At 36.9% G+C, this 23,893-nt stretch overlaps 1 protein-coding gene across 2 annotated transcripts in view; it reads right to left on the minus strand.

Moving 5' to 3' along the window:
• Positions 1–116: 116 nt before the first annotated feature.
• lmbr1 (limb development membrane protein 1) overlaps positions 117–23,893 on the minus strand; it is a 38,342-nt gene continuing 14,565 nt past the window's right edge. Inside the window, exons 6-18 of one of the 2 annotated variants that reach the window (XR_013771750.1) lie at positions 21,135–21,261; positions 20,438–20,506; positions 20,245–20,309; positions 19,697–19,769; positions 14,377–14,466; positions 13,274–13,350; positions 12,697–12,774; positions 8,174–8,247; positions 7,838–7,928; positions 7,121–7,187; positions 6,182–6,255; positions 3,225–3,386; positions 117–2,728 (exon numbers count right to left, since the gene is read on the minus strand). Coding sequence is in view for 1 of the 2 variants with exons in the window: in XM_079259929.1 (XP_079116055.1) it covers positions 2,643–2,728; positions 3,225–3,386; positions 7,121–7,187; positions 7,838–7,928; positions 8,174–8,247; positions 12,697–12,774; positions 13,274–13,350; positions 14,377–14,466; positions 19,697–19,769; positions 20,245–20,309; positions 20,438–20,506; positions 21,135–21,261 (1,059 nt within the window). In the remaining variant the exon portion in view is untranslated. The remainder of the gene's footprint in view (positions 2,729–3,224; positions 3,387–6,181; positions 6,256–7,120; positions 7,188–7,837; positions 7,929–8,173; positions 8,248–12,696; positions 12,775–13,273; positions 13,351–14,376; positions 14,467–19,696; positions 19,770–20,244; positions 20,310–20,437; positions 20,507–21,134; positions 21,262–23,893) is intronic. The other variant, XM_079259929.1, reaches the window with a different exon arrangement.

Below are 23,893 nucleotides of genomic sequence, written 5' to 3' on the forward strand. Positions count from 1 at the left end.
TGTGGGGACTTGAAAAACCATATATGAGACAGTACTTTTCTAAAAATGTTGAACTGTTGGATTCTTGTCAGTCATCACTCATGTCTGACTAATAACAATGAGAAGAAATGTTGGATCTTTTTCTTTTATTTGCAAACACTGAAACATCAAAAATAATGAAACACACATTTAACAAATAGAGATTGTAAAAAAATAAATTCACAAAACATTTACCAAAAATTACATGGACAGATTGACATATGGACAGAAATAAAAGCTGCTTTGCTTACATACAAACTCCAAAATTGTGACACCTGCCATGCCTCTACCTATCATGGGATGTACTGTAAAGGCAACTAGAAAAAGCCTGCTCAAATCAAAAATGGCCTTACAAATTCTCATCTGCAAGTATGATTGCAATTTTTTTTAATCATACTTTCTAAGTATTGCATGTCCAGTTTTTTTTTTTTTTTTTTAACAAAATGGATTTAAGCACAACTATCATATGGCTAAAATTTTTTCTATTCCACATTAAGCCAATTAAACTATAGTTCATCCAGACTAAGTAAAAAATTTTGCCAGCTCATCCAACTGTTTCCAATAGGATACATCCTACTTGTATTACCATGTCAAACTCTGTCATCTTGAAGTTTTTTTTTTCACAGTATCCATATATCAGCGTGGTCCTAATGTCTACAGAATAGTTTCAGACAAAAGTAATGAAATGGCACGACGTACCTGTATTATGGGTATAACCTACTTTCTCAAAATGGCATCTAATAAAATCAGAAACACTGCCGTGCAATGTTTTTTAATTGGACTCGACATGGTAAGACCCACTATGTATATGCAGTATATGTCGTTTTAATACACCAATGGTTACTTTGTATTCCATGTCTGTTTTTACAATGGGGTCAGTATTACGAGTTAAATGTATTTTTTTAATGCATGTTTGATATAAAGCAATGCCCTGCTTGAAGAGAAGTTTCCAAAAAATATATTAATTTAGTTTTCCTTTTCATCCTCAGCAATGTATCTTTAGGTACCATGAAAAAATATATATCCTTGCAAGTTTTGAAATGTTTTTGAGTGATGAATGAATCTGAAAATTGAGCCAATGTGATAACATTTATGGTGAAAAATATGTGACATTCCAGCTGGCTTTAGACAAGAAACTCAGTGACAGAGGATCACAGTGTAAACTGTCAAGAAAATGACAATGTATGTGTGCATAAACTCTACAGAACAACAAACAACTATAATCCTGTGAGGTGCTTGTCTTATAAGGCATTAAAGGTGGTTTCTGGAGACAAGAATCATCACAGTTTAGAAGATTATGCAGCAATGCAATGACATGTGAAGGAGGGGAAGCTGGGTTGCCAAGTCTCTGTCCTGACTACAAGGCTGGATGTATTGAACTTATTCTTCATCTGTGATACAGTTTCATTTAAAAGAAACAAAAAAGAAAAAAAGCTGAATTATTCAGACACTATGAGCTCAATGAGAGCCCAATATATTTACATCTAAATAAGGGAAGAATAAAGTATGAAACCATGTATGAACAACATTTACATATGGGACTGCTATCTGTGCCTCTTTTTTTCGGGGGGTGGGAGGTGGGGTAACTTCTTTTTTTTTTTTCATGTGCATAAAAAAAATATTTGGAATACAACCTCAGATTTGCTTCAAATGTATCAAAGCGTTTTACATATTGAAACTATGAGACTGAGGTGGATAAAAACCCCATATAGTTTCCATTTAGCAAAATAGCTCAAGTCAAATTTTGAGCACCTAAATAATAATAATAATTATTTAAAAAAAATAAAAAAAAAGAATAAAAAAAAAGAAGAAATTACCCTTCTTCATATAAACTAGTGACATCATCAATAAAGTTAAAGCGCACTTATGTAAAGCCAGATATAAAGACAAATGTCAGCATTTAGAATGAATTAACAGCATTGATGTCATGCAGTTTTATGTACTGGTTGTAATGAAAATGAGTAAGAGACATATTTTCATGCTTAACAAAGCACATCATCCTCTTCTCATATTTTGAACTTAGGTAAAGAAGTTATACCTTAACATGCCCGTATTGCCACACGCAACAGTCAAAAACCAATGATTACAGACTATTATTAATGAGTTGCTCTTTTGCAGAAATAAAAACGATAGCCCTGACATATAAGTAAATTGTCTAATTGAATTCTAGGGATGTAGCAGAAGTTTCCAAGTACAGAGCTTCAATGAAACTGAGCAGAAAGTACATTAATCCATCTGCTTTTGTCTAGTGCAGTGTTGTGAATCTTGAAGAAGGAAGCTAGGTGACAATGGTAGGGGGAAGAATGCCCCAGAAGCAAGAGATGGGTTGTTTGAAGTCACAGTTGTTGTTGAGGTTAGCATCAAGGTCACCACAATGATGCCAATCTATTTCACTCCTGAGTCTCAGCTCTGGCTCTGTACCAGCTTCCATCCGAGACGCAGAAGATGGAATGTCACAAAGCTAAATTGCTCTCAGCCTCCATTTGCAGCAACAGTCAGACACTGCCTGGGTTTATTAAGTTCCTTCCAATCCTTTTCACCTTTCAGCAGTCAGGCAATACCGCCGAAATCTCCCTTTGGCTCTGCTAACACACGTGTCTGTGTGTGTTGATCTATCGTCCCTTTCACAGAGTTTTCTGATGCCCATTGGCCGAGAGCTTCCCAGATTCAGGGTCCGTGGGGCTGTTTGACAGTTGTAATTTATCCAGACCTGGGCAGTGGGAGATAAGGCAAAAAAGAAAAAATCTTATTAAAAAGCCTCAACCTTTCACTTAGACAGAGGTCCTGATGTCCATTTCTCCCTTCAATGCCCTTGTTTGACATTTTTTAAACCTATCCCACCCTGTGTATCAAACATCCAGGGCCTGTCTCCACAAGCCCCATCCTCTGTCACATCAGTTCCCTTGCACATTGGATCTTACTGCAAGTTCTCCCATTTTGTCACTCTGGACCACACAAAGAAATAAACACCATCTGTCTCCAGAGCCACAAAGTAGCTTGGAGTTGTCAATCTTTTAGATCAAAACTTTGTGGAAACAAAGTTTAGATGAAATTGAGTAGTCAAAAGTTTTAACCTGATAAAATGCATGAGAACATATTCTACGCAGTGCATTTTTTCAGACATCAAGGAGCACTGTCAATTTTTTTTTTAATATTAAAAAGTGTTTGTTAGAAACAGTGTAAAAAAAAAAAAGAGAGAAATTTACCCAAGGCCTTTAGGAGCTCTTCCCGTACTGCTGAGGTGAATTTTCTCACAAGACAGAGTGTTGTCACCACTGCAAATAGCAAGTTGTATGAAAGGACAATGTAGAAGTTTCCCAGCCAGTTAAATCTCCCAAAGTCTCCCAAAAGATCAAACCTCGTGATACCTGCGAAGGGATAGATAGATAGATATCTATTTAATATTTATCATAATGTTAAAAAAAGTACAAAAGGTTAGATTAAATGAATGTGACAATGACATACTAAGTATTGTGTTCATAAGCAAAATTCTTTCTTCTCAGTGAAAGCACAGGAAAATGTAGGAATGCCTGTACTGCCTAAAGATGAAACTCTCAATGCAACTTTCCACAGCAGTAATTCTCTTTCAACAAGTCAAAAACTCGATCTGATAGAAGGGCTTACATACAAAAACAAATCTGTGTCTTTGACAGGTATAATCTTACTGTAAAAAAAAAATTAAAAGTTATTCATAAAAACCACCAAAACATTGAAAACCAATTTCAACAGCTGTTTATGGACAATGTCAGCTTGGTGGAAGAAAGCCAGTCCCATATCTTTTTGACATTTACAGTCATTGGGGGATGGTTACATGATGTTTTTTAATTCGGACTCAATTGTTTGGAATTAAATAATTCTGAATTAACGTATTCTCCTCCGAGTTTACATGAAAATAAGAATTCCCAATGAAGGTTTACATGAAACATGTCCTCCCTTAATTCCTCTTTACAGCGGTGGTTTGGAAAGTGTCCTGATTGGACAGAGGGTGCACGTGACGTGTGATGTATACCGGAAACAAAGTTGGCCCCCTGCTTCTCGTCTTTTCAGTCCTAACTTGTTAAAACTTCATAATAACCACCAGTTTTGCCACTATTTTCATTATAAATTTGAAGTACCAGCTCGACATGAGCATACTACTTCACTTTTTGCAGCAACTGAGAAGGTGAAGAAAGATAGACCACCGAACACGGAAGGCAAAACAACGTGCGTCATCGGCACAGGACAAGGTAACGAGCATGTGCAGAACGACCAGAATTAACTTAGAGTGGAATTAAGGTTTACACGGCAGAAGAATTTTCATGTTTTATCAAATCGAATGGGCCGGATCCTTACATAACTGTAGCTTTTTTTCTTACACTTCTTACACTAATGCTCTTACTTCTCATCACATAGTTGTCACTAGTGGCAGTGTCTTTGGAATATAAAAATGAATGAGGAGTTACATGTAGCCCTACAGGCAGATCTCTCTCTCAAGGAAAGAAATAACATTAGAACCAATGTTAGACGTTTTGTTTGACTAAACACCATCATATCTTTTGGATAATAGAAGAAATGGAGAAAGAAAACAGAAAAAATATAGAACTAAGACGTTAAACAATGTGTTTACATTATTGAGTCATATTTTGTAGGTCAGTACTGCTACTTCATAATTACCTCTGCCATATATCCATACCATATATCGGTACAATATGGCACTGAAAAACAATGAGTGGCATCAATGTAACTGACTAAAAAATGAAAGGCAATACTGAATGAATGCTATTTTATGATTATGAAAATGATGGATTTGTTGTTTTTAGTCTTTGAACAATCGAATTTAGAAAAGAAAAAAAAAAGTATATATATATATGTATATATATACATATATATATATATATATATGTATATATATATATATATGTATATATATATATATATATATATATATACATATATATATATATATATATATATATATATATATATATATATACATATATATATATATATATATGTATATATATATATATATATATATGTATATATATATATATATATATATATATATACATATATATATATATATATATGTATATATATATATATATATATGTATATATATATACATATATATATATATATATATGTATATATATATATATATATATGTATATATATATATATATATATATATATATATATATATATATATCCCACCCTTTTTATCATATGTATGCAGATGTCATATTCAGATGTGTCAGACTGATGAAGTCCAAGTCTCTGAACACTATTTCTCCCGTAACATCTTCACAACCTCTGCCGTCTATTAGACTGAGCTATTGATTTAGTGTCTTGAGAGATGTATTTACAGCCACAGTAAGCAGTTTGGCAAGCACCACAGACCTTTAGCAAAATTGCCAGTGAAGAGACAGGAAGAGAAATGACTGAGACCCCAGTCAATATAGCTAGCTGCTGCGGTTTGGCCAAATTTGTTTCTAATGCCATCTTGGTTTAGTAATTTAAGAAAATCCAATTGGAGGTAAAAATAATAATGATAATTTAAACTAAAACAAATTTAGCCATTAAATTGTCAGATTAATATTATATGACATAGATCTTCATACATTAACACAGTGCAAGTCATGCATTCAATATCTACCTTTTTTTTCAGGGTTGTACCGAGTGGCAGTGTCATTTTGACGTGAATACTAAAATGCTTTATTTCAAATGAATATTCTTTAGCTTAAAAGGTCTATGTTAAAGTTGGAGAGGACCTTCAGTATCCAAACATCATTACCTGTGTGGGAACTGGCTAAAATAGACTTTGGATACTATCCAACATTTGTCACATCCTTATTAAAGAGGAATTTGTGAAACACAGTTTCGCATTGCAGTTTAGTTTTCTACTAGGAAATACAGTACATTTCCCACCTGGTGCACACACAAACAATACCCCCATAAACACAAAACCTTTGCTTGTCTCTTAAAATCTCACTTTGTCACACAACTCTTTAAATCTTTTGCTAAGAGGCAAACAGCATCCCATGCATGTTTTTCTTTTATTTATTCAGTATCACAAAGGAGAACCTGTTGATATTTTGTAAAGCTCCTGGTGACTCACTGTGTGCTCACTCTGTCCTATTCTTCATTTCTGTTAGTCTCACACACATCCTTGCATACTCACAGTGTAGTGCTGTTTAACCAGCTGGGGTCTGCACCTTTTCTGCCTGCAGTCCTTTTTTATGTCACTATGGGAAACTATTGGAGAATTTAAATTAGATGGGCTAGTGTTGATTGGACCAAAAATGGCTCTAGGACAGTGGTTTCCAACTTATTTTTCTCAAGGACCCCCCTTCATGCACACACTAAGGACATGGAACCCCTGCCCCACCCCAAGCTGAAACTGTGCTTGGATGTATGCTTTTAAAATTCAGATTTTAACCATAAATAATGTTTTCTGGCTGAGCCCTGTCCTTCGATAGAGCTAAAGTTAAATTAACAACATACAGCTGTACTCCCCCCCCCCCCCCCACAAAATAGGGAAAATATGCAAACATTAAACCCAACTGCTTTGAATGTTCAAAGCTTCTGGGACCACGTGCGCTCTTTGGGGGACCGGGAGGGGTCCTGTACTCCAAGTTATCCTTTAGTGTTTGTGGTGAAGTCTTTATGGCATTTCTGTTCAACCTACCTTTCAATCCACAAAGATGTACTTAGGTAACAAAATCCACATACCAGCAGATATAACATTCACCAATAAACATGTCGTAACTTGTTTCTTACATTCACACAAAAATTTACAGCGGGCAATGTGTAGAGCTTTTTTTTGGCGAAGTTTCCTCTTGTACAAAAAGTAGATTAAAAAAAATGTTTGTTCGTCAAGATAATCTTTAAATTTACGATTTTTCTCTCAAGAAAAAGCTTTCATTATTAAGCCATGAACACATTAGAAAAATTTGTAGAATTTTTTCCCCCCGTCAAAATAGGTAGTTTTATCCAATTTCTGGTCATTTTTACATGACAAACTAATCACATTTTAAAGTGGACTCAAACATCTAACTTAAAAAGTGCATGAAATAAGCATGCTCACACTGCCGAACAGAGGCAAAAACAACTTACTTACCCAGAGTTCTGGACATAACTGGTAACGCTGAACTCAGGACCAAGATGGACACACAGCAACCGATGATCTAATGGGAACCAAAAGGTCTAATTACATATCTCATATCTCTTAAGTCGAAAATTGGACAGTTTTATACGGAATAAACTATCAGCAGTACAAGAAAAGCCCCCCCAACCCAAAAGAAAGTTTCAACCATGACGTGCCCACACACATACAAGGCACTTGATGTTAAATTGGTTCCACATATTACACAATTAGTACCTCTGAAGTTGGTCATTACCAGGTTCCTCTATTGTCCTTTCAAGTCCTTTCACTGAAGCGTCATGGCTAGTTAACAAGCCGCACCACTCCCAAACTCATTTCCAAGTGAATAGGTGCTACTATGGGCTGAACAGAGCACACATTCCCCCCAACTCCCCCTCTCCCGTGCAAACTACATTCTCCCTGTGATGTACAAGAAAAGAGCTTGCACTTTGCCAGTGTTTACGCAACCCACAAACAAATATTGGACAAATCAACTAAAGCTTTTGAGGGGCCCTGAAGAAAAACATTAGTGAGCTCCAGGAGCTCAGAATACGCAGGAAGCAGTGGTAGCAGAAAAAGAAAAAGAGGAAATAGAAGAAACTCAAGCAACCCATACATATCATCACCTTTGGAAGAATTTCATCACCCTTTCCCCACTTTAGCACTCCCCTTGTCCTTGTATACCATCTTTACCGTTGTCATTGTTGTGTCATCCTTCCTGGGAATGAGCCCCTCAAAAACACGAAGGCTGTAGAAACCGACAACGGAAGACACCATCAAGTAGCTGTTCAGCAAATCAATCAAGGACCAATAACACTGGTTGAAAAGAAGCCTCATTGAATCACTTTTTATGTGTCACAAAAGTTCATCTTTTCAACTATGATAAAAGGTGATGAAACACCACATGTTTTCCAGAAGGTGTCTGGCTGAACTATGTCCTGGGTAAACAAAGCTTCCTCCAAATGTTGCTCTTGGCCATGGAGCATGGTACTTTGGCCACAGACGAAAGGGAGGTCACTTAAAGGATACAACATGAGGATGATCTCCAGCACTGCCTGAGCCACGCCAAATGTGGACAAAGATGTGTTCCCAATGCTTCGGTCCTGGATGATGGAGGGGGGAAGAATCAATCAATCAGCATTGTCACATACCAAACTTGCATAAACACAACACCAATTTTAAGAGAAGCAAAAAGAAATTTAAATACACAAAATGAAAGAAATCCTGCAGCAATAAGAAGTAAGGAGACATTTCACAAAGAATTTCCCAGTTGAGAAGGAAAGACTCAAACTGGCAAAGTAATGAATGGAAGAAGATGAAAGAGACTCACTGTCGATCATACAATATGTGAACAGGTGTTCAAACAAAAACAGCACATTGCTTATAGTGAGACGAGTGTACAGTTTGAAAGCATGCCAAAAACATAAAAACAACAAAACAAATACTTAAGCAAATACACTCGGCATCCACCTCCCTCAACCCCCCCCCAATCCTGAGGTCTTTTGAAACTGGAGCATGAAAAAGACATACATCTACATACACTGCACATTCCAAGCATCTGTTTTGTCAAATGATAAATATTGGCTTTTGTTGGACTTGGCACCAGGACTAATCCTCTTAAAAATCAGGGAATTGTATGGAGCACCTATAACACTTCATCAAACTAACTTGTATAAAACCACCTACAACTGTTTGAAATTCATATCCTTTTGGGAGTCATTTCAGATACAATACTATAGTAAACGTAATAAAGTGTCCCCTGTTTTATACAACAGATTACAATTACTTTTTTTTTTTTATTTCTCATGTCTTTATGCAGCCATAGATGCATAGAATATATGCAAGTACAGTGCTATTAAAAAACATCTCACCATACTATTACATTGACATACAGTGCCTTTATTATTCTTGCAATTTACAAAGTGGTTATCATAATTTAGTTCTGTTTTAGTTAGTATTTGTATTTGTTTTTTTAGTCTGTTAGAATCTTGACTTTCTTTAGCCTCTGTATTTTAAAAGCGGCTGCAGGAAAAAAGGAAAGCATGGCAGGTTGTTTCATGCCTTGTAATGCAACTGTCATCATCAGGAGCTTACTGCAGAGCCATGGTGCAGTGCTCTCTCTCTTTCTCTCATACACAGAGAATTAGCAGACACCATCTGATGTCATTTTTTAATGCGGGCAGGGTAGGCATTCATTAAGAGTCTACTTCAAATTTATATGTACGTATACACTTAAGATTGTCAGCTTTCACTGTGCATGACTTGCCAACTCTTCTCATTCAGATAGCAGGAATGGTGATGGAGCACATGTATGTGCTTTAGATAATGCACAAAATAAGGTAGGAGCACACGCATCATTTGGGGTCCTGATCAGACCTGGTATTGATGTGTGTCCCGGGATTTCTGATCGCAAGTGGACTGCTCAAACTTCATCTGTTCACACTTGGCATTACGATTTGTCTCCATGTCTTGAATGACCGCTTGTAATTGGATCTCAGTTATTCTGCATGCAAAGAAACATGTGGCCCATGCCACACTGCACCAGTTCTGCATTTGAGCAGGAAATTCTGAAAGGGAGAGTGTATGAATAGGTGTATCTCCATCTGTAAAACCCATTCCAAAGCAAAAAAAAAAGTACAAAAATGAAAATTGTTTGAAAAGCATCTAAACTGCTGAACGGTAAAACAGGTCATTTGAAGCTGTGTAGCTACGTTTGTGTATGAATGATATATTTCCAGTGCAATGGTGAATCGGGCTGCCATAAAAAAGGCATAATACCATTAAAAGTCCCATGACTTTGTCCCTACTGTCAGTGAAGGTTTTGGTAGCATAGAGAGGACTTACAGTGTAGAGAACGTGCACAGATGCCATCAACACATAAATTTGTGTGACTATTTGGCATTTTCACTGTATCAAGGACAAGAGCAGTATTTAAAAGTATTTAATCTTTTCATTTTTTCCCCCCGAGTTGTGTCCTCAGCAGACAGGGCTCACTCCTCAGACATTTCAGAGTAGATCTGTCATCAGATCCAGTAAAGCTTCATATATCAGTGTCTGTGTTTGTGTGTGACTGTTTATTCTTGTAACAAATACATATATTGACTGATATTTTAACTGCATTCATATTTTTACTGCTTAAACTAGAAGTTTCAATTTAAATAATCCTGTGTCTTTAGACATGTTTTTTTCTTTTGTAACTCCCAAAATTTACACGGATAATATATTTGATTTTGAAAACAAAATATCAGAATGCATTTTTAATTAACATATACATTCACAGTACGATGGTGTAGTTGCAGCCAACTGTCTGTAGACTGGTACGTTCTACTCTATCTGCTTTGCAAAATGGCTGCAGGAACATTTAATAATCAGTGTTATAATCAGGGGATTGCAACAGATGGTACGGAACAGATATTTATCAGTAGTACACAGACACATGTGGGAACTTCTACCAAGCACAAGGTAAACACTGATGTCTGTGACAGAAACCATTGGATACACATCTAGACCTGAACTTCATTGTTGAGCAGATTGTTAATGGTTTAAGTTATTAAACCATTAATGGTTTAATGGTTAATTATTTAAGTTATTAATATTCAGTGTTGCATTCATTTTGTATTCTAACAACTCTTCACCTCTCGTCTGAGCGTATCACGGTAAGGATGTTCCTTCAATATGGTATAAGCATGCTTTTTTTTTTTTTTTTTTTTTAAATCACAGTTTACTTGGAATAAACCTCAGAGCGTTGATGGAAACAGTAGCCAAGTGCCCCCAAAATTGTAGAGTGATCCACGGTGATGTCACATGTGCATTCTGTATTAGGCAGGTGGATTTGATATTCATCCTCCACTTGACTTAAAGTGGCTGCAAGTATTTAATCTTACAAAGTATTTGGTATTGATCCCAATATTTATTCACAAGGTTTGCTACAGCCAGAAAAGGCTTGTGGACATATGACCACCCATCTAGCACTGAAAAAAGCTCTGTCTAAAAAGCTCTGAACAGTCAGGGTGGGGGTTAAGTACAGGGTATCCTGGCTTGTCTGGTATTGGGACAATAGAAACACATCCTTTGGACTTTGTGGGTTATGTTTTCAAATCTATTTATATAACACACTGAAAACATCCTCTACTGACCCAAGTGTTTCACAGTTATGTTTTTGGATATCAATTTGTCAGTCAGACTATTTCAATATATATTGACATATTGATATACATATATACATACATTATATATTTCAAGTCCACAAAATATACTGTCAAGAGGGACAGCTATCAAAGAGGAGGACACTCGGTAACACATATTAGAATCTCTGTGTTTGCTTTTAAAATTGTAAAATGCTGCATTTTTACAGGTGTGCCAATAACAGACATCTCATTTCACCTGCTTCTCCTCACTGCTTCTCTTCCTCCTCTCTCCTTGTTCTGTAAAGCTGAACTGGACACTGCTCATTATGCTAAGGACTGCGGCAGGATGCTTCATTGGAAAGGAAGACAAACATTGACGGGGCACTTCTATTGTGTTCTCCTTCTATAACAATCAGCGTATAAGGGCCTCATTTGACTTTCCCACAGTCTGAGTCTCTGCCCTCTTAGTGCTTTGTCCAGACGTCAAACCAGACCATCACCCCTTCAAATCACTTTCACTTCAGATCCCTGTCCTCATCTTTTTTCAAATAACACGCAGAGGGAATTTTTGTGCCAGAGGGGGAGATTCTGAAAGTTGGAGTACAGGTAAAATAAGGGAAAGGATGGATTTTATATCAGTATTGATTGTTTAAGAGGACTGGAAGTCCCTCGTCATAGTTGTGCAAGATCAGAGGTGTGGCATTCATCCAGCTCAGCAAAAATATAAACTATTTAGTGGGGTCATAGCATCAGGGAGGCAGCTTCAAGCTACATGACAAGCATAATTTGGGGGATTTTCTGTAATGTGTCATGCCAAAGAATACATCTCTGCTCAATAAAATAACTGGAATGTCGAGGGCTCTTCTGTCAGTTCCCAACGAGACACAAAATAAAATGTGGGAGAAATAAGATACATTATGTTGCCCCTTTCCAGACAAGAATCCAACCACAAATGCTCTCACACACACACACACACAAACACATGCAACAAGCTCTGTCACAGACAGCTTAAAACAGGTTGCATGTAAGGTGGAGATGAGAATCTCAGAGCCATTCTACACTTTCAGTCTGCTTCACGGTAAAGAGCACTTCACTTGGCCCTGCCTGCCTTTGCAGAGGGAAGAAAAAAGCAGCTTATTCAGACACTGTGGACATGAAACACGTAGCAAGCTCATTGAATCTGCACACTGCTGTGAAATGACTGAATGAACTTCCAAAACAAAACCAGTAGCACATGGTTGGAACCTGATTAACATCTCGTCGAGCCTTTTCTTCCAACGTGCACCTGAGCATATCTGGAATTTGATTTATGTCTCCGCCAGGGACATGGCAGGTCTGATAGGCCAGCTTTTCTGCAGTTTACAATCTGTACGTGCGTTAGTGTGTATGTAAGAGCTAAAAATGTACTGCAGTTAGAAGGCTTACTGTGGATCCCTTGGGCATGGCAGTCTCATCCACTAGAAGGTAGAGGATATTCAGTGCCACCATAATAACAGAGATTGTCTGCAGACATAGAGGAAGATAAAGATTTAGTTACACATATCATAATTATAAAGAGATTGATCAAATCCTGCAAGCATCCACCGTCATAGTATAATTGGAAATGAAGGTGCCGTACTGATTAGCAACTATGGTAAAGCAGAATAACTATGTTTATAATTGTAACCTGTTTCAACATAAAGCTTTTCAAGACGTACACAATGTTGGGGTGTGGGGGAAGGGGGATGATGCACGTGCCATGCCTTGCACATGGCTTCTTTGCCTTATTTACCAGTATCAGAAGACATAAATGGTATTCCCACTCTATAATTTATTGAAAATCACAGTTTTTGCAGGTGGCTATTCGGCACTGTCTTAAACAGCTATTAAATAAAAGTAGTTTTGCCACCCAGAATCTGTGGGAAAAGAAGAGTTTTGAGGTACAGGGTTAGTCTCAGTGGCCACCAGCCAGAGTGTATACACCATGAGCAAACAATCTGAGTAATGATAGGTCAGCACTCACCGTTCCTGCGAGCAGGATCAGCATCACTATTGGATACAACAAGTTCTTCTCCCATCCTGATGCTTTCTTTCTTCTCTCTGAAAGTATAACAAACTATGAGGTAAATTACCTTAAAAAATATATGCAAACCAAACCTTTCAGTAACACTATTCAGTGGTGAGCTTAAGCCCTTTGTTACGAACCAGTTTCTCCATTTAGTTAATAAAGATGTTCATCAAAGACAACTACTGAAACCACAAGCCCTCTGGCTTTGTTTACAGGGATTACACTGCTTGTTTTGGTAAAATGCATCATAAATGTGTGTATCACAACCATCCCGCCTCCAGGTAATATAAATTTCATAACCTTCAAAAAATTATGCTCTTCCTCTTTAATTAGCCACACTCATCGTTGCCTTAATTAGCGGAAACAGTAATAAATCCAGGATGAAAAGAAATGAAACAAAATTAATCTGGTGAGCTATATTTTGGTTGGAATATGTGTGTGGTGGGCACTAATGTGACTTTCTTCCGAGCCAGATGAAACATTTCAATTTTATATCTACCTCATATTTCAACAGCTCATCAGTCATGTTTGTAGACATGGCTGACAGCTTGTAAACCACACGCACTTTGTCTTCTAGACATCCACTGTCCTCTTACATTGTGTATGTGACTGCCCTCTACTCTTTGCCATATTGACTTTCTTTCTCCATTTCCAACCTTGTTAGTCCTCTGTATTTTTAAAGTGTATTCAACCTGCCTGCCCGAGAAGTTTGCCAAGAGCACTTTATATGCACCATCCTTCTAAATTAATGACATCACTAAAAGGCTTGCAACAATATAAAGTTTGCATCTTGTCCAATATCCTAAGTGCCTTTGTGCTCTCCTCCCCCACCCTGTTCTCCAAAAAGGCTCAGGCCTCATTTATAATATCCTAAAATGGATGGAAAATTATCAGGCAGTTTTGATCCTAGTTCAAATTCAGAAATTAAGGCAGATGAAGAGGGAGCGGCTGCTTGTCAGCAATATGTAAAAAGCTAACGTTTCTGGCATATATCTCCATGGGAATTCAAGGTCTTAAAACAAAATACATCATCTCTGTCATGAAATACAAATACTTACCCAATTTATTCCTCTGATTTCTAATATTGTCCAATTCTTTATTGAGGTGATGACTAAAGCCTCCCCGAAAGTAAATGTTTGAGGATGAGCCTGTGGACACAGAAAAAGGAAGAACAAAAAAAAGAAATCTCAGTGTTCAAATGGTGTTATTATCATTACTATTTACTACTACTATTACTATTATATAAATGACTATATAATTTTAAAAATATTTCTATGGAACAGATAAAATAAATAAACTACATAAAAATTTAAATGTTAAAGACCAAGAATAGAGTCCCTGTACATGACTGTAGAATTAAAATACTGTATGTGATAAAAATGTGGCATTGTTTTTTAATAATTCATTCATCCTAGGGTTAAAATATAAAATATACATTTTCATTTTAGCTAAAATGTTCAATAGGTAATATAGTCATTCCCTATTCTTTCCTTTACTGAATGGGAATATAGTATCTGCCAGAAAACTTTTTCTGGCATTGCTTTTGTGTAAAAATAAATTTTAAAAAAATCTTAATTTGTTTTTGTCTTGCCTTAGCACATGGTATTTAACTTATCTTTATTAAGAGATGTCATCAAAAAAAGCACTCCTACTTGATACATAACACGTGATTTCAAACAAGTAAAAATAATCTCTTGTGTCAGGAGCTGTCTAGCACATGCCATGACTGGTTGAGTGGGCTGGATAAGGCAGGTAGGGATTCTCCAGGAAAACCACAAGGCAAGCTCATTTAAGGCTAATTTATCTATTTTACTCTGTTTTCCTTCCAGCTTGACACAGCAGCATAGAGACCCCTTGAAGCCAAAGTAGAAGACTATCCATTTGCATCCCCTTAGGTGATTGGCAGATCAAGACCAATTAGTTCAATGTTACACCGTTACTAGCGTGCAATAAAAATACCACCTTTCATCTTTGTTACATGATTGAAGGACCAATCACTTTGATCAGACCCTTCTTTCCCTCAGTTATTATGACACGCCCTGTCTGGATGGGTTTAAGTAGGTTAAAGAGGTGAGATAGACAGAGAGAGTTAAGAGTCCATGTCTAAGCCCTGGCAGGTACCTGCCTCAGGATCTGAATAGGGAAAGTTTGAACCCTTCAAGCAAATACAGTCGCAACACAACAGGAAATGTCACAAATAGTTCAATGGCTCTTTTCTCCAAACACAACCTCAACATTTGGCCTCAGGATAGCCAAATCTGATCAGCTACAAGTCAGATGAATCACTGCTGAAATAAACAAAAAAATAGCCTCTTAACAGACACACACACACACACACACACACACACACACACACACAAAAAGAATAAACCAGGGACAAAGCTGTCAGTAAAGGGAAATGGTCAGAACTTCAACTGCAGTATCTTCAATGACATCATTCCATACTGAAGTTACACACATCCTTCTTCTCCCTCTGCTGGCACCGTCAAGTAAAAGACTGAGTTACAGCGAGGCAGAGATGCTGAGTGAGTTTTCTGGCAGCCAGGAGGGTTCAGAGTAATTCAACATATCCTCTCCAACCTTCTCCACAGTGAAAAAATTACGTCACCCACAAATATGCTAAACACCATGCTGAGACAACGGAGGCACTGGCAAGGTCATTGTGCCGCATAGCATCTGGACAAGTGCTCCGTTTTCAGCAGCAGATCCGAGTTTTGAGGTGTGTGTGTGTGTCTGTGTGTGGAGGGGGATAGTCTGACCGAGTGTGTGCATCATTTTGACTATGGTATATAAATAAATGTGCATTTATATACCCTTTACAAGAAGATTATACATCCAAAATGTTCTTAAAAGCAAGAGAACCCATTTGAAATCATATGACCATCAAAATGGCCATTTGTACTTACAACCCAAACCCTATGTAGCATAACTACAACTTTCATCAAAGAGGGGGAAAATTGATGTTTTTCCCATTTGGGTCTGGATTAGCACCAGTACAGATCCAAAGAATCAGACTGGTACATCCCGAACAAAAGTTTAGGATGTTGCTAAAGAGATGCTTAAGCTGCCTAAGCATAAGCCCTCCTGAAACACTGGACACTGAGTTTAACGCAGAAATAGGGCTTTATCTGATTAGAAATTCAGACAAATAGGAAATATGGTCTGATTTGAACATTCAGTGAAAATTTAATACATTATAATACAGCAACCACAAGGTCTTGAAGCCAGATGAATGAATGTTTTCAGGGTTTTCATATAAAAACACTAGAAAAAAGTCCTTTAAAAATTATCAAAGACAAAGCGAGGTGAAGCTCAGGTTGGTGCTTTGCTTGTATGGCATGCTGAGTTCAGAAGTCTGCATATGTGGTAGGCATCCAAACAAACGGTGGCCATAGAAGACTAAACTGTATATGCATGATTGTAAAACTTGCATCACCTCGGTGACGTTGTAATTGTTCGCTTAATGATCCATTTACCTCAACTTTGTATTGAGAAAAACCATCCTGTGTGCAAAGTCATTTTGGACTTGCGGTGGACTGACTGTTAATGCAATTTTCTGGGAAATTAGTGAGAAACAAAGCGCACAAACAAAACACAGCTTATCTACCTTCTTGTGCCCTTTGATTTTTTTTTTTCAAATCTTTTTTTTGTTACGTGCAAGCCAACTTTAAGCAAGCAGCTGGTAGTTTGTCACTCTTGAGAAACGACTGGAGACTAACATAGTGCCAATAACAGAATAAAACCTTTTCCCATTAATATTCAGCGATTCACTTTAAAAAGGAAAAAAACATATTAAACTTAGAATGTTGGTTTGGCTGCGATGGACTGGCGAGCTGTCCAGGGTGTACCCTGCCTGTCACCCAAAGCCGGCTGGGATAGGCTCCAGCTTCCCCGCGACCCTGAATTGGAATAAGCGGTTCGGAAAATGAATGAATGAATGAATGAATGTTGGTTTGGTTTTTTGCTGCATTCTCATGAAACAATGGTTTTGAAGCCATACAAAATCAATCCAAGAAAATACAAAAGAAGATATTTGTCAAATACTTTAAATATAAAGACCAGTGCACTTTTTGTTTTATTTTAAAGTGGTATTTAAAAGGAAAAGATACTAAAAACATGAATGTAACAGATGAGTTTCTTCATTTTAATGACAAACTTCTTTGCTTAAAAAAAGACTTAATTACTTACAACTTTACAAGTTTTTTTTTTTTTTTAAATCAATTGAACTGTAATCAGTTAATTTCATGTTTTTAAACTGTAAGAAAACATACCCACCAAAAATAAGCATCGCAAACTAAACTGCTACATACCGGATAAGCTATTGTTAATATAAGTGCCAGTTTTGCTTTAATTATGAACCTGTTTACCAACGAAGAATAGTCAACCCAGAAATGTTGTAGTAAAGTAGAAAGTACAAACAATGCAATTTGTTTTGTTGAAATATATATTTTTTTATCAATCAGATGATAAATTTACTGAGTATTTGTGGCACCTTCAACTATATAAAAAAGTTTGCTTCATCTGTTAGATGCATTAACAAATTAATTTTTTTTATTTTGTAAGCCAGAATTTAATAAACAACACAGAAAGACACAGTACTGTAAATAAATAGTATTACAAAGAAAGAAAGAAAGGTTTCCCGTAATAAAGCATTTGCAGGTTATCAGAAAATTCTTAAAGTTCTTTCCTTGAAGATTTTTTTTTCCAGGGAAGTAGACACACATGGTTAATAAACAACAATGCACTGATTCACATGATTTAAGCTGCAAGCATTCCACAGCAAATGCGCAACTGGACGTAAAGGGAAGACAACAAAGAGCCTGAAATGTAAATAAACATGAATGCACCAAGTGATGTGGCTCATCAGGCCACATCTAGAAAATCCAAATTGTGTACGAGGATAATCTATTAGAAAGACTTGATGCAAAGAGGTGAAGCAAGAAGACAACATTTCTTATCTTTGGAGTGTGTCCTGTGAACTGTTCCTGAACTGTTTTCAGCTTAATGCTCTTGGATCAAAGGAACAAAACTTGAACCTTCAGTTTCACCTACATATGAGCATGTTCAAGTATTTGCAGGTGCATAGCATACAGTTTGTGCATAAAAAAACATTTATGTGTGATAAGCAGAGGTTTAAATTCTACTGAACTAAATCCTCCCTGATGTCTAATTCCCATCCTTAACAGGCTATATGAACTGCAGCTTGGCATCAGTCCACACACAGACGTGTTGACCACTGCCATTTGTTTTGGGTTTTTTTGTTGTTTTTTTTTTACCACACAGTGACTTCACTGTGAGGTAAAGATCACACAGTTCTGGAGATGGTAAGGAATAGATTACAATTATTCCGAGTTAGTTCAAAGCAGGGAAGTGAGGAATGAGCCCTAAGAGAAACCGTACGCATAGGTGGCAGTCTATGGAGAAGGCAGGCATAGCATTCTAAAACATACGCTATCAGAGACAGATATCTCTCTTACCTTCCTGGTTTGAAAGGACGTTCGTCCTCTTCATTTACTCACATCTGTACACTTGGTTGCGTGCTTGAGTTAATATTAAAGTAGGTTTTGGGTAATGACTTCCTGCTTTTGAGATAATTCAGTGTCTAGCAAGGATTTGGGGGGAAAACAGAAGGCTGGACATGAGACGGAAATGCAGGCTAAAAAATAACATTTTTATCATCTTTCAACTCTTTAAACTTTCCCTTTGTGTGCAAGTCTTAAGAACAGCACAATTCTCCTGGAACCCTGTTAGAAGTCCCTGAAAAGTTGCTTTTTAATGTCAACAGCAGCAAGCAACAAGTTCCATGAAAGATGTCATTTCCATACTATCATCAAATTAAGTCAAACTTTATTTATATAGCACTTTTTGTACAGTTGCACTGCAAAGTGCTTTACAACATGAAAACAATGTCATACATACGCGCACACGCAGCCCAAACACATAATCCCACCCTTCCGTTAACCCTTGTTCTACAAAAATGAAGCTCCACATTCACTTTCGGTCCCTGTATCTGGCTTGATATTATTAGACAGGCTGCCATTCTAAGACTGTTGTTCATAGAGGCAATCATTTCACCAGCAGGGACCATTGCTCTGAAAGGTCATGAACATATCTTTGAGAAAAAACTCATAACATTCTACGTTCAATGCCATATCAGGTGCTATGACCTTCAGCTTTTATGACTGGTCTAAGAGTGAAACAGTTTTAGAAAAGGTGTGTGTGTGATTTTTTTTTGTTTTGTTAATATCTATGTCTGCATGTGTCAAGCTGAATTTTCAATGCTAATTAAGTCCAGTGTGGCCTACTTTATCACACCCTATAGTGCAGTCAACCCTTACCCTTGCCTATAATGTGCCAACACGTCTCCCACAGACATACCGTTTAATCTCCTCTGAAGGGCTTCCTCCTGCAAATGGATGCAGTAAATCTGCTCATCCAGGTCCTCTAGGATCTGAAGGGGAGGGAGCGGAGTCGGAAAAGATGAAATAGGTTATAATTAGGCCCAAAGTGGGACTGGAATGATGGCAGATGGGAGGATGAGTTGGTGATGTATTTGTAGTCCACTGTCATGCATTTAAATGGCCAACTGAGACCACTTTCAGAGGAGAGGAGCAAGCTGTCATAGAGCCAACTCTGATCTTTTAAGATTAAACTACTATGAGCATAAACCTTTGCCAGTGACTAACCTTTCCTTAACCTATCAGTATACACACTTGATCTCCACTGGATGGCAGATACATAAATATATAAAAATATAAACAAATAAACAAATGAATGAACAAAATGTAGTAAGATAAGATAAGATAAGATAAGATAAGATAAGATAAGATAAGATAAGATAAGATAAGATAAGATAAGATAAGATAAGATAAGATAAGATAAGATAAGATAAGATATTGTTTTTATTTTTGTACACAATTACTTACTGTTGGCTTGACTAATAACTGGCCCATGACAGTGAACATCCTTGATAACCCCACAGGAGTGCACACTACATGGAAAAACAGAAAATATTATAATTACCAGGTCAGATTAAGCCCAATAACAGAAACCAGTTAAGGGTAGTTCACTTGTGCCACTATGGTTGCCAGTGTGTATGCCATGAATCAAATAACTTACTCAGTAAAAGCAGTCCTCCCATCAGAGATATACAGGAATAGAGGTATGGAAGGTAGAATTCCCAAAGATCTACAAAGAAGAAATATATGTGAATAAAAAGATTATTTTAGAATAGCAGATACATTTTTTCCTGTGATCTGCAGGGATTAATACACAGGCCATCTTTCTGAACCTCTGGTCTTAAAGACACACGACAGCACTTTTGGCATTTTCTCCGTCACACGCCTCATATGACAGCTAATTCAGCATCTATCTTGCATCCTACCTGACCTGTTGGCTCTCTCCAGCCAGTAAAAGACGATCTTACGATTACTCTTGTTTTGTCCTTTTCTCTATTTTAATCTTCTTGCGTTTTTTTTGTATGTTTGCTGAATCAGCAACAATGCATGCCCAAAACAGTCAGTTCCTCATTATACCTTGAAGCTAAACGTCACATCGCATCCCAGATGTAAAAGTTGTATAGTGCGGTTTCTGAGTCTAGAAATGCATATGATATATGTCACTATGTCATCGAACAAGTTCATGATGCGGAGGTTTAAGAGTTATGAAATGCGTCCAAGTCAAGTCAGACCGCATTTCCTTTTTTTTTTAACTGATAACTCAAAGTTGAAGTTAAATGAGCACAGATGAGAAGCTTTCCACAATTTTAACAGTACAATACAAAAAAATAAAATAAAGAAGAGTAAGAACTACATACCATAAAGAGACTCCTTACTGGCTGCATCATTGTCAATTAGGGCTGATGCCACCCACACAATACCCAGAATGAGCAGAGCCAACAGAAAGAGCATTACAAAAGTCTCCAAAATACGTGCTTTAATGCCCTGAAAGAGAAAAGTACACATATAAGAAAAAAAATTATTAGATATGGACGTAACATTCTAAATGATAACCATAACATTATTAATGGGATACCATGAAAATCAGGTTCACACCAAAGATGAATGCATTTTAAATGATATACTAGAAATAATATATTCCATACTGGATTTAAGAGCCAAATCTCCACATAAATTAGAATAGGTTTCTATCAACACTGAAAGAAGTGTGAATAAATGGCACTTATGACATATAAAGGCCCAGTACTGAGGCTTTTATGGGGTTTCAGTATCCATTAGTACACAAAAGAGCTCACATCTTTATACTAAGATGAAGCTATCTCTTGAGATGAGATGTAAAACAGCTATGCAAATCACAGGAATAAAATCCCTGTTTTCACAATGGAAATTGTAATATGTATAGAGAACTACAACCTGTTCATAATCTCAAAGCAAACTCAGGCATACCAGCTCGATGTAACACAGTGGTGGTTGTCTTGTCTTGGGCATGTGATGCTGTTTTCTTGGGATTTATTAACAAAAGCTACAGGAAATATGGATAAGCCCAACACATCAAACTTCACTGACAGAAGCTTTTATTGTTAAGGTAAATGTTATAAAAATATTGTCAAACCTTTACAAAACATTTAAAAGGTAAAGAAATCCTTAATTAGCAAGACTATTCATATGCATTACATCAGCTGAATACCTTAAAGAAATCAGAAAGATCCTCACTCTACCCTGCCCATTTTGTTCTTGTTGTACAACAACAAGAACTGAAGATGGTGGTAAAGGCAAGGCAAAGCATCACCACTGAACACACAAATGACTTTTATTTGTTCTCGTTTTTTATCAATTATTTTTCAACTCCAATATTTGGGCACAGAAACTGCTGAACAAAAAATATTCAAAACTAAAATGAGATTAATTAAGCTGAGATCTAAGGTGAGACACAAATATATTCATACTTTTCTATAAAACCGAATACACTGAAACAGAATTTGAAAAACAAAAAATGAAAAAAAAGAAATAACTGTCAAAATTCTTGGTACAGGTTTGACTTCACAGTAAAATGTTGTTAGGGGTATAAAAGTTTCTACAGCTCATATCCAGTTAGAATGTAAAGCTTTCAGCTGGAAATCACTTTCTTCCCCCCAGTTATATAAAACAGCATCACTTCCACTCAATACACAAACATGACATAAAGGCGCCCATGGACTTGTGTGTAAAACAGCTCTTTTATATACACATACAGTGGTCTATAAAAAGGGTCCAACGGTGGCTGGTAGTAGCAGAGGTAAAATTAAAAAGAGGAGAAGGAAGGAGGGGGTTGCTACATAGCGCATGATGCCTGGCTGGTTCAGCTACTGTCTGCGATCAAGAGCAGATCCCCCATCTGGGGGCGATTAAGAGCTCCTTCAGCACCACGGTCATGTCCTAGGGCCGTGCGGACGAGAGGGTTTTGGGGTAATTTGGGTTTTCCGGGTCACAAACTGCTGAGTGGTTAATAAAGTCCTTCTCTACCTGTTCACACAGTTTTCATAACCTCCCTCCCCTGCAGGAGAGCCAAGCTGTCTAGCGCTTTAAGATAGATAGGTGCTCTCATACATGAGAGGTAGGCAGTCAGGCATGGGATAACAAGGCTTCTCTGCTTTTGGGCACTGGTTAAATTGAGTGCATGTGACCAATTTGTTACCAACTAGCATAATGACTGTATGGTTGCTGTTTAGTATTTGCCAACAAGTACATGAAGGGGGTCTGTTGGGGAAAATTGTTAAGTTTTTCCTGTTACTCAACAAGCCCCTTTAAATGGTGGAAATGGTTTTAATTCTGAAGATTTAATCATACAAAGCTCAGTTCTTCATTCTGCAAACACAGCTCCAAAACACCTGCCTTCAAGCATCCACATTTCCAGTTGTGTCGCAGTTTAACCTCCATTTTGTCACTTTCCTTTTTTTTTAATGATAGTACTACATTTTAAGTATGCAGAAGTTACAGACAATATTGATAAATTCAATGTCAACACAAATACACTGATCTATTAGTCTGCATTTACAATAACAGAAGCACTTTAAAAACGCAGGCTTATTTACTGTGGTGAAAATCCCCTGTAGCATCCTTGTGCCATACAGCGCAATTACATGCCTCTCACCTCCTCTTGTTGTATTATTCTGGAAAAGCCTCAGTGAGTGCAGAATTTTCTAGCACAATAAAGAGGGAAATGGGCAGGGTATAGAGTGACCCGATGTGGCTAATGTTGACACTGCAGCCTCATTACAGGTAATGATAGAGACCTTTGCACATTAGGGGAAAAAACAAAACAATAAAAAACAAAAACCTTAGTGGAGTCTTATAAATATATAAAAACTTAAAAGCTATCACAATTGTAGCTATTAACGCTTAGTAATAATGAAATAATGTTTCCGATACGATGACAATTCAAATTCCTAATTCAATCAAGATTCTCAAATATGTCCACAAATCTAAGAAACATGGATTTTTTTTATTTTATTGCATCATGTTCCTTTGCACACTTACACAATCCAAGTTCATTAGACAGATGTTACAATTAAAGGACATGCAACATTGTGGGAAACATTTAATGCTGCTAAATAGTTTAAAAATAAAATAAAATAAA

This window comes from Telmatherina bonti, assembly GCF_933228915.1.
Source record: "Telmatherina bonti genome assembly, chromosome: 20".
Lineage (NCBI taxonomy): Eukaryota > Metazoa > Chordata > Actinopteri > Atheriniformes > Telmatherinidae > Telmatherina > Telmatherina bonti.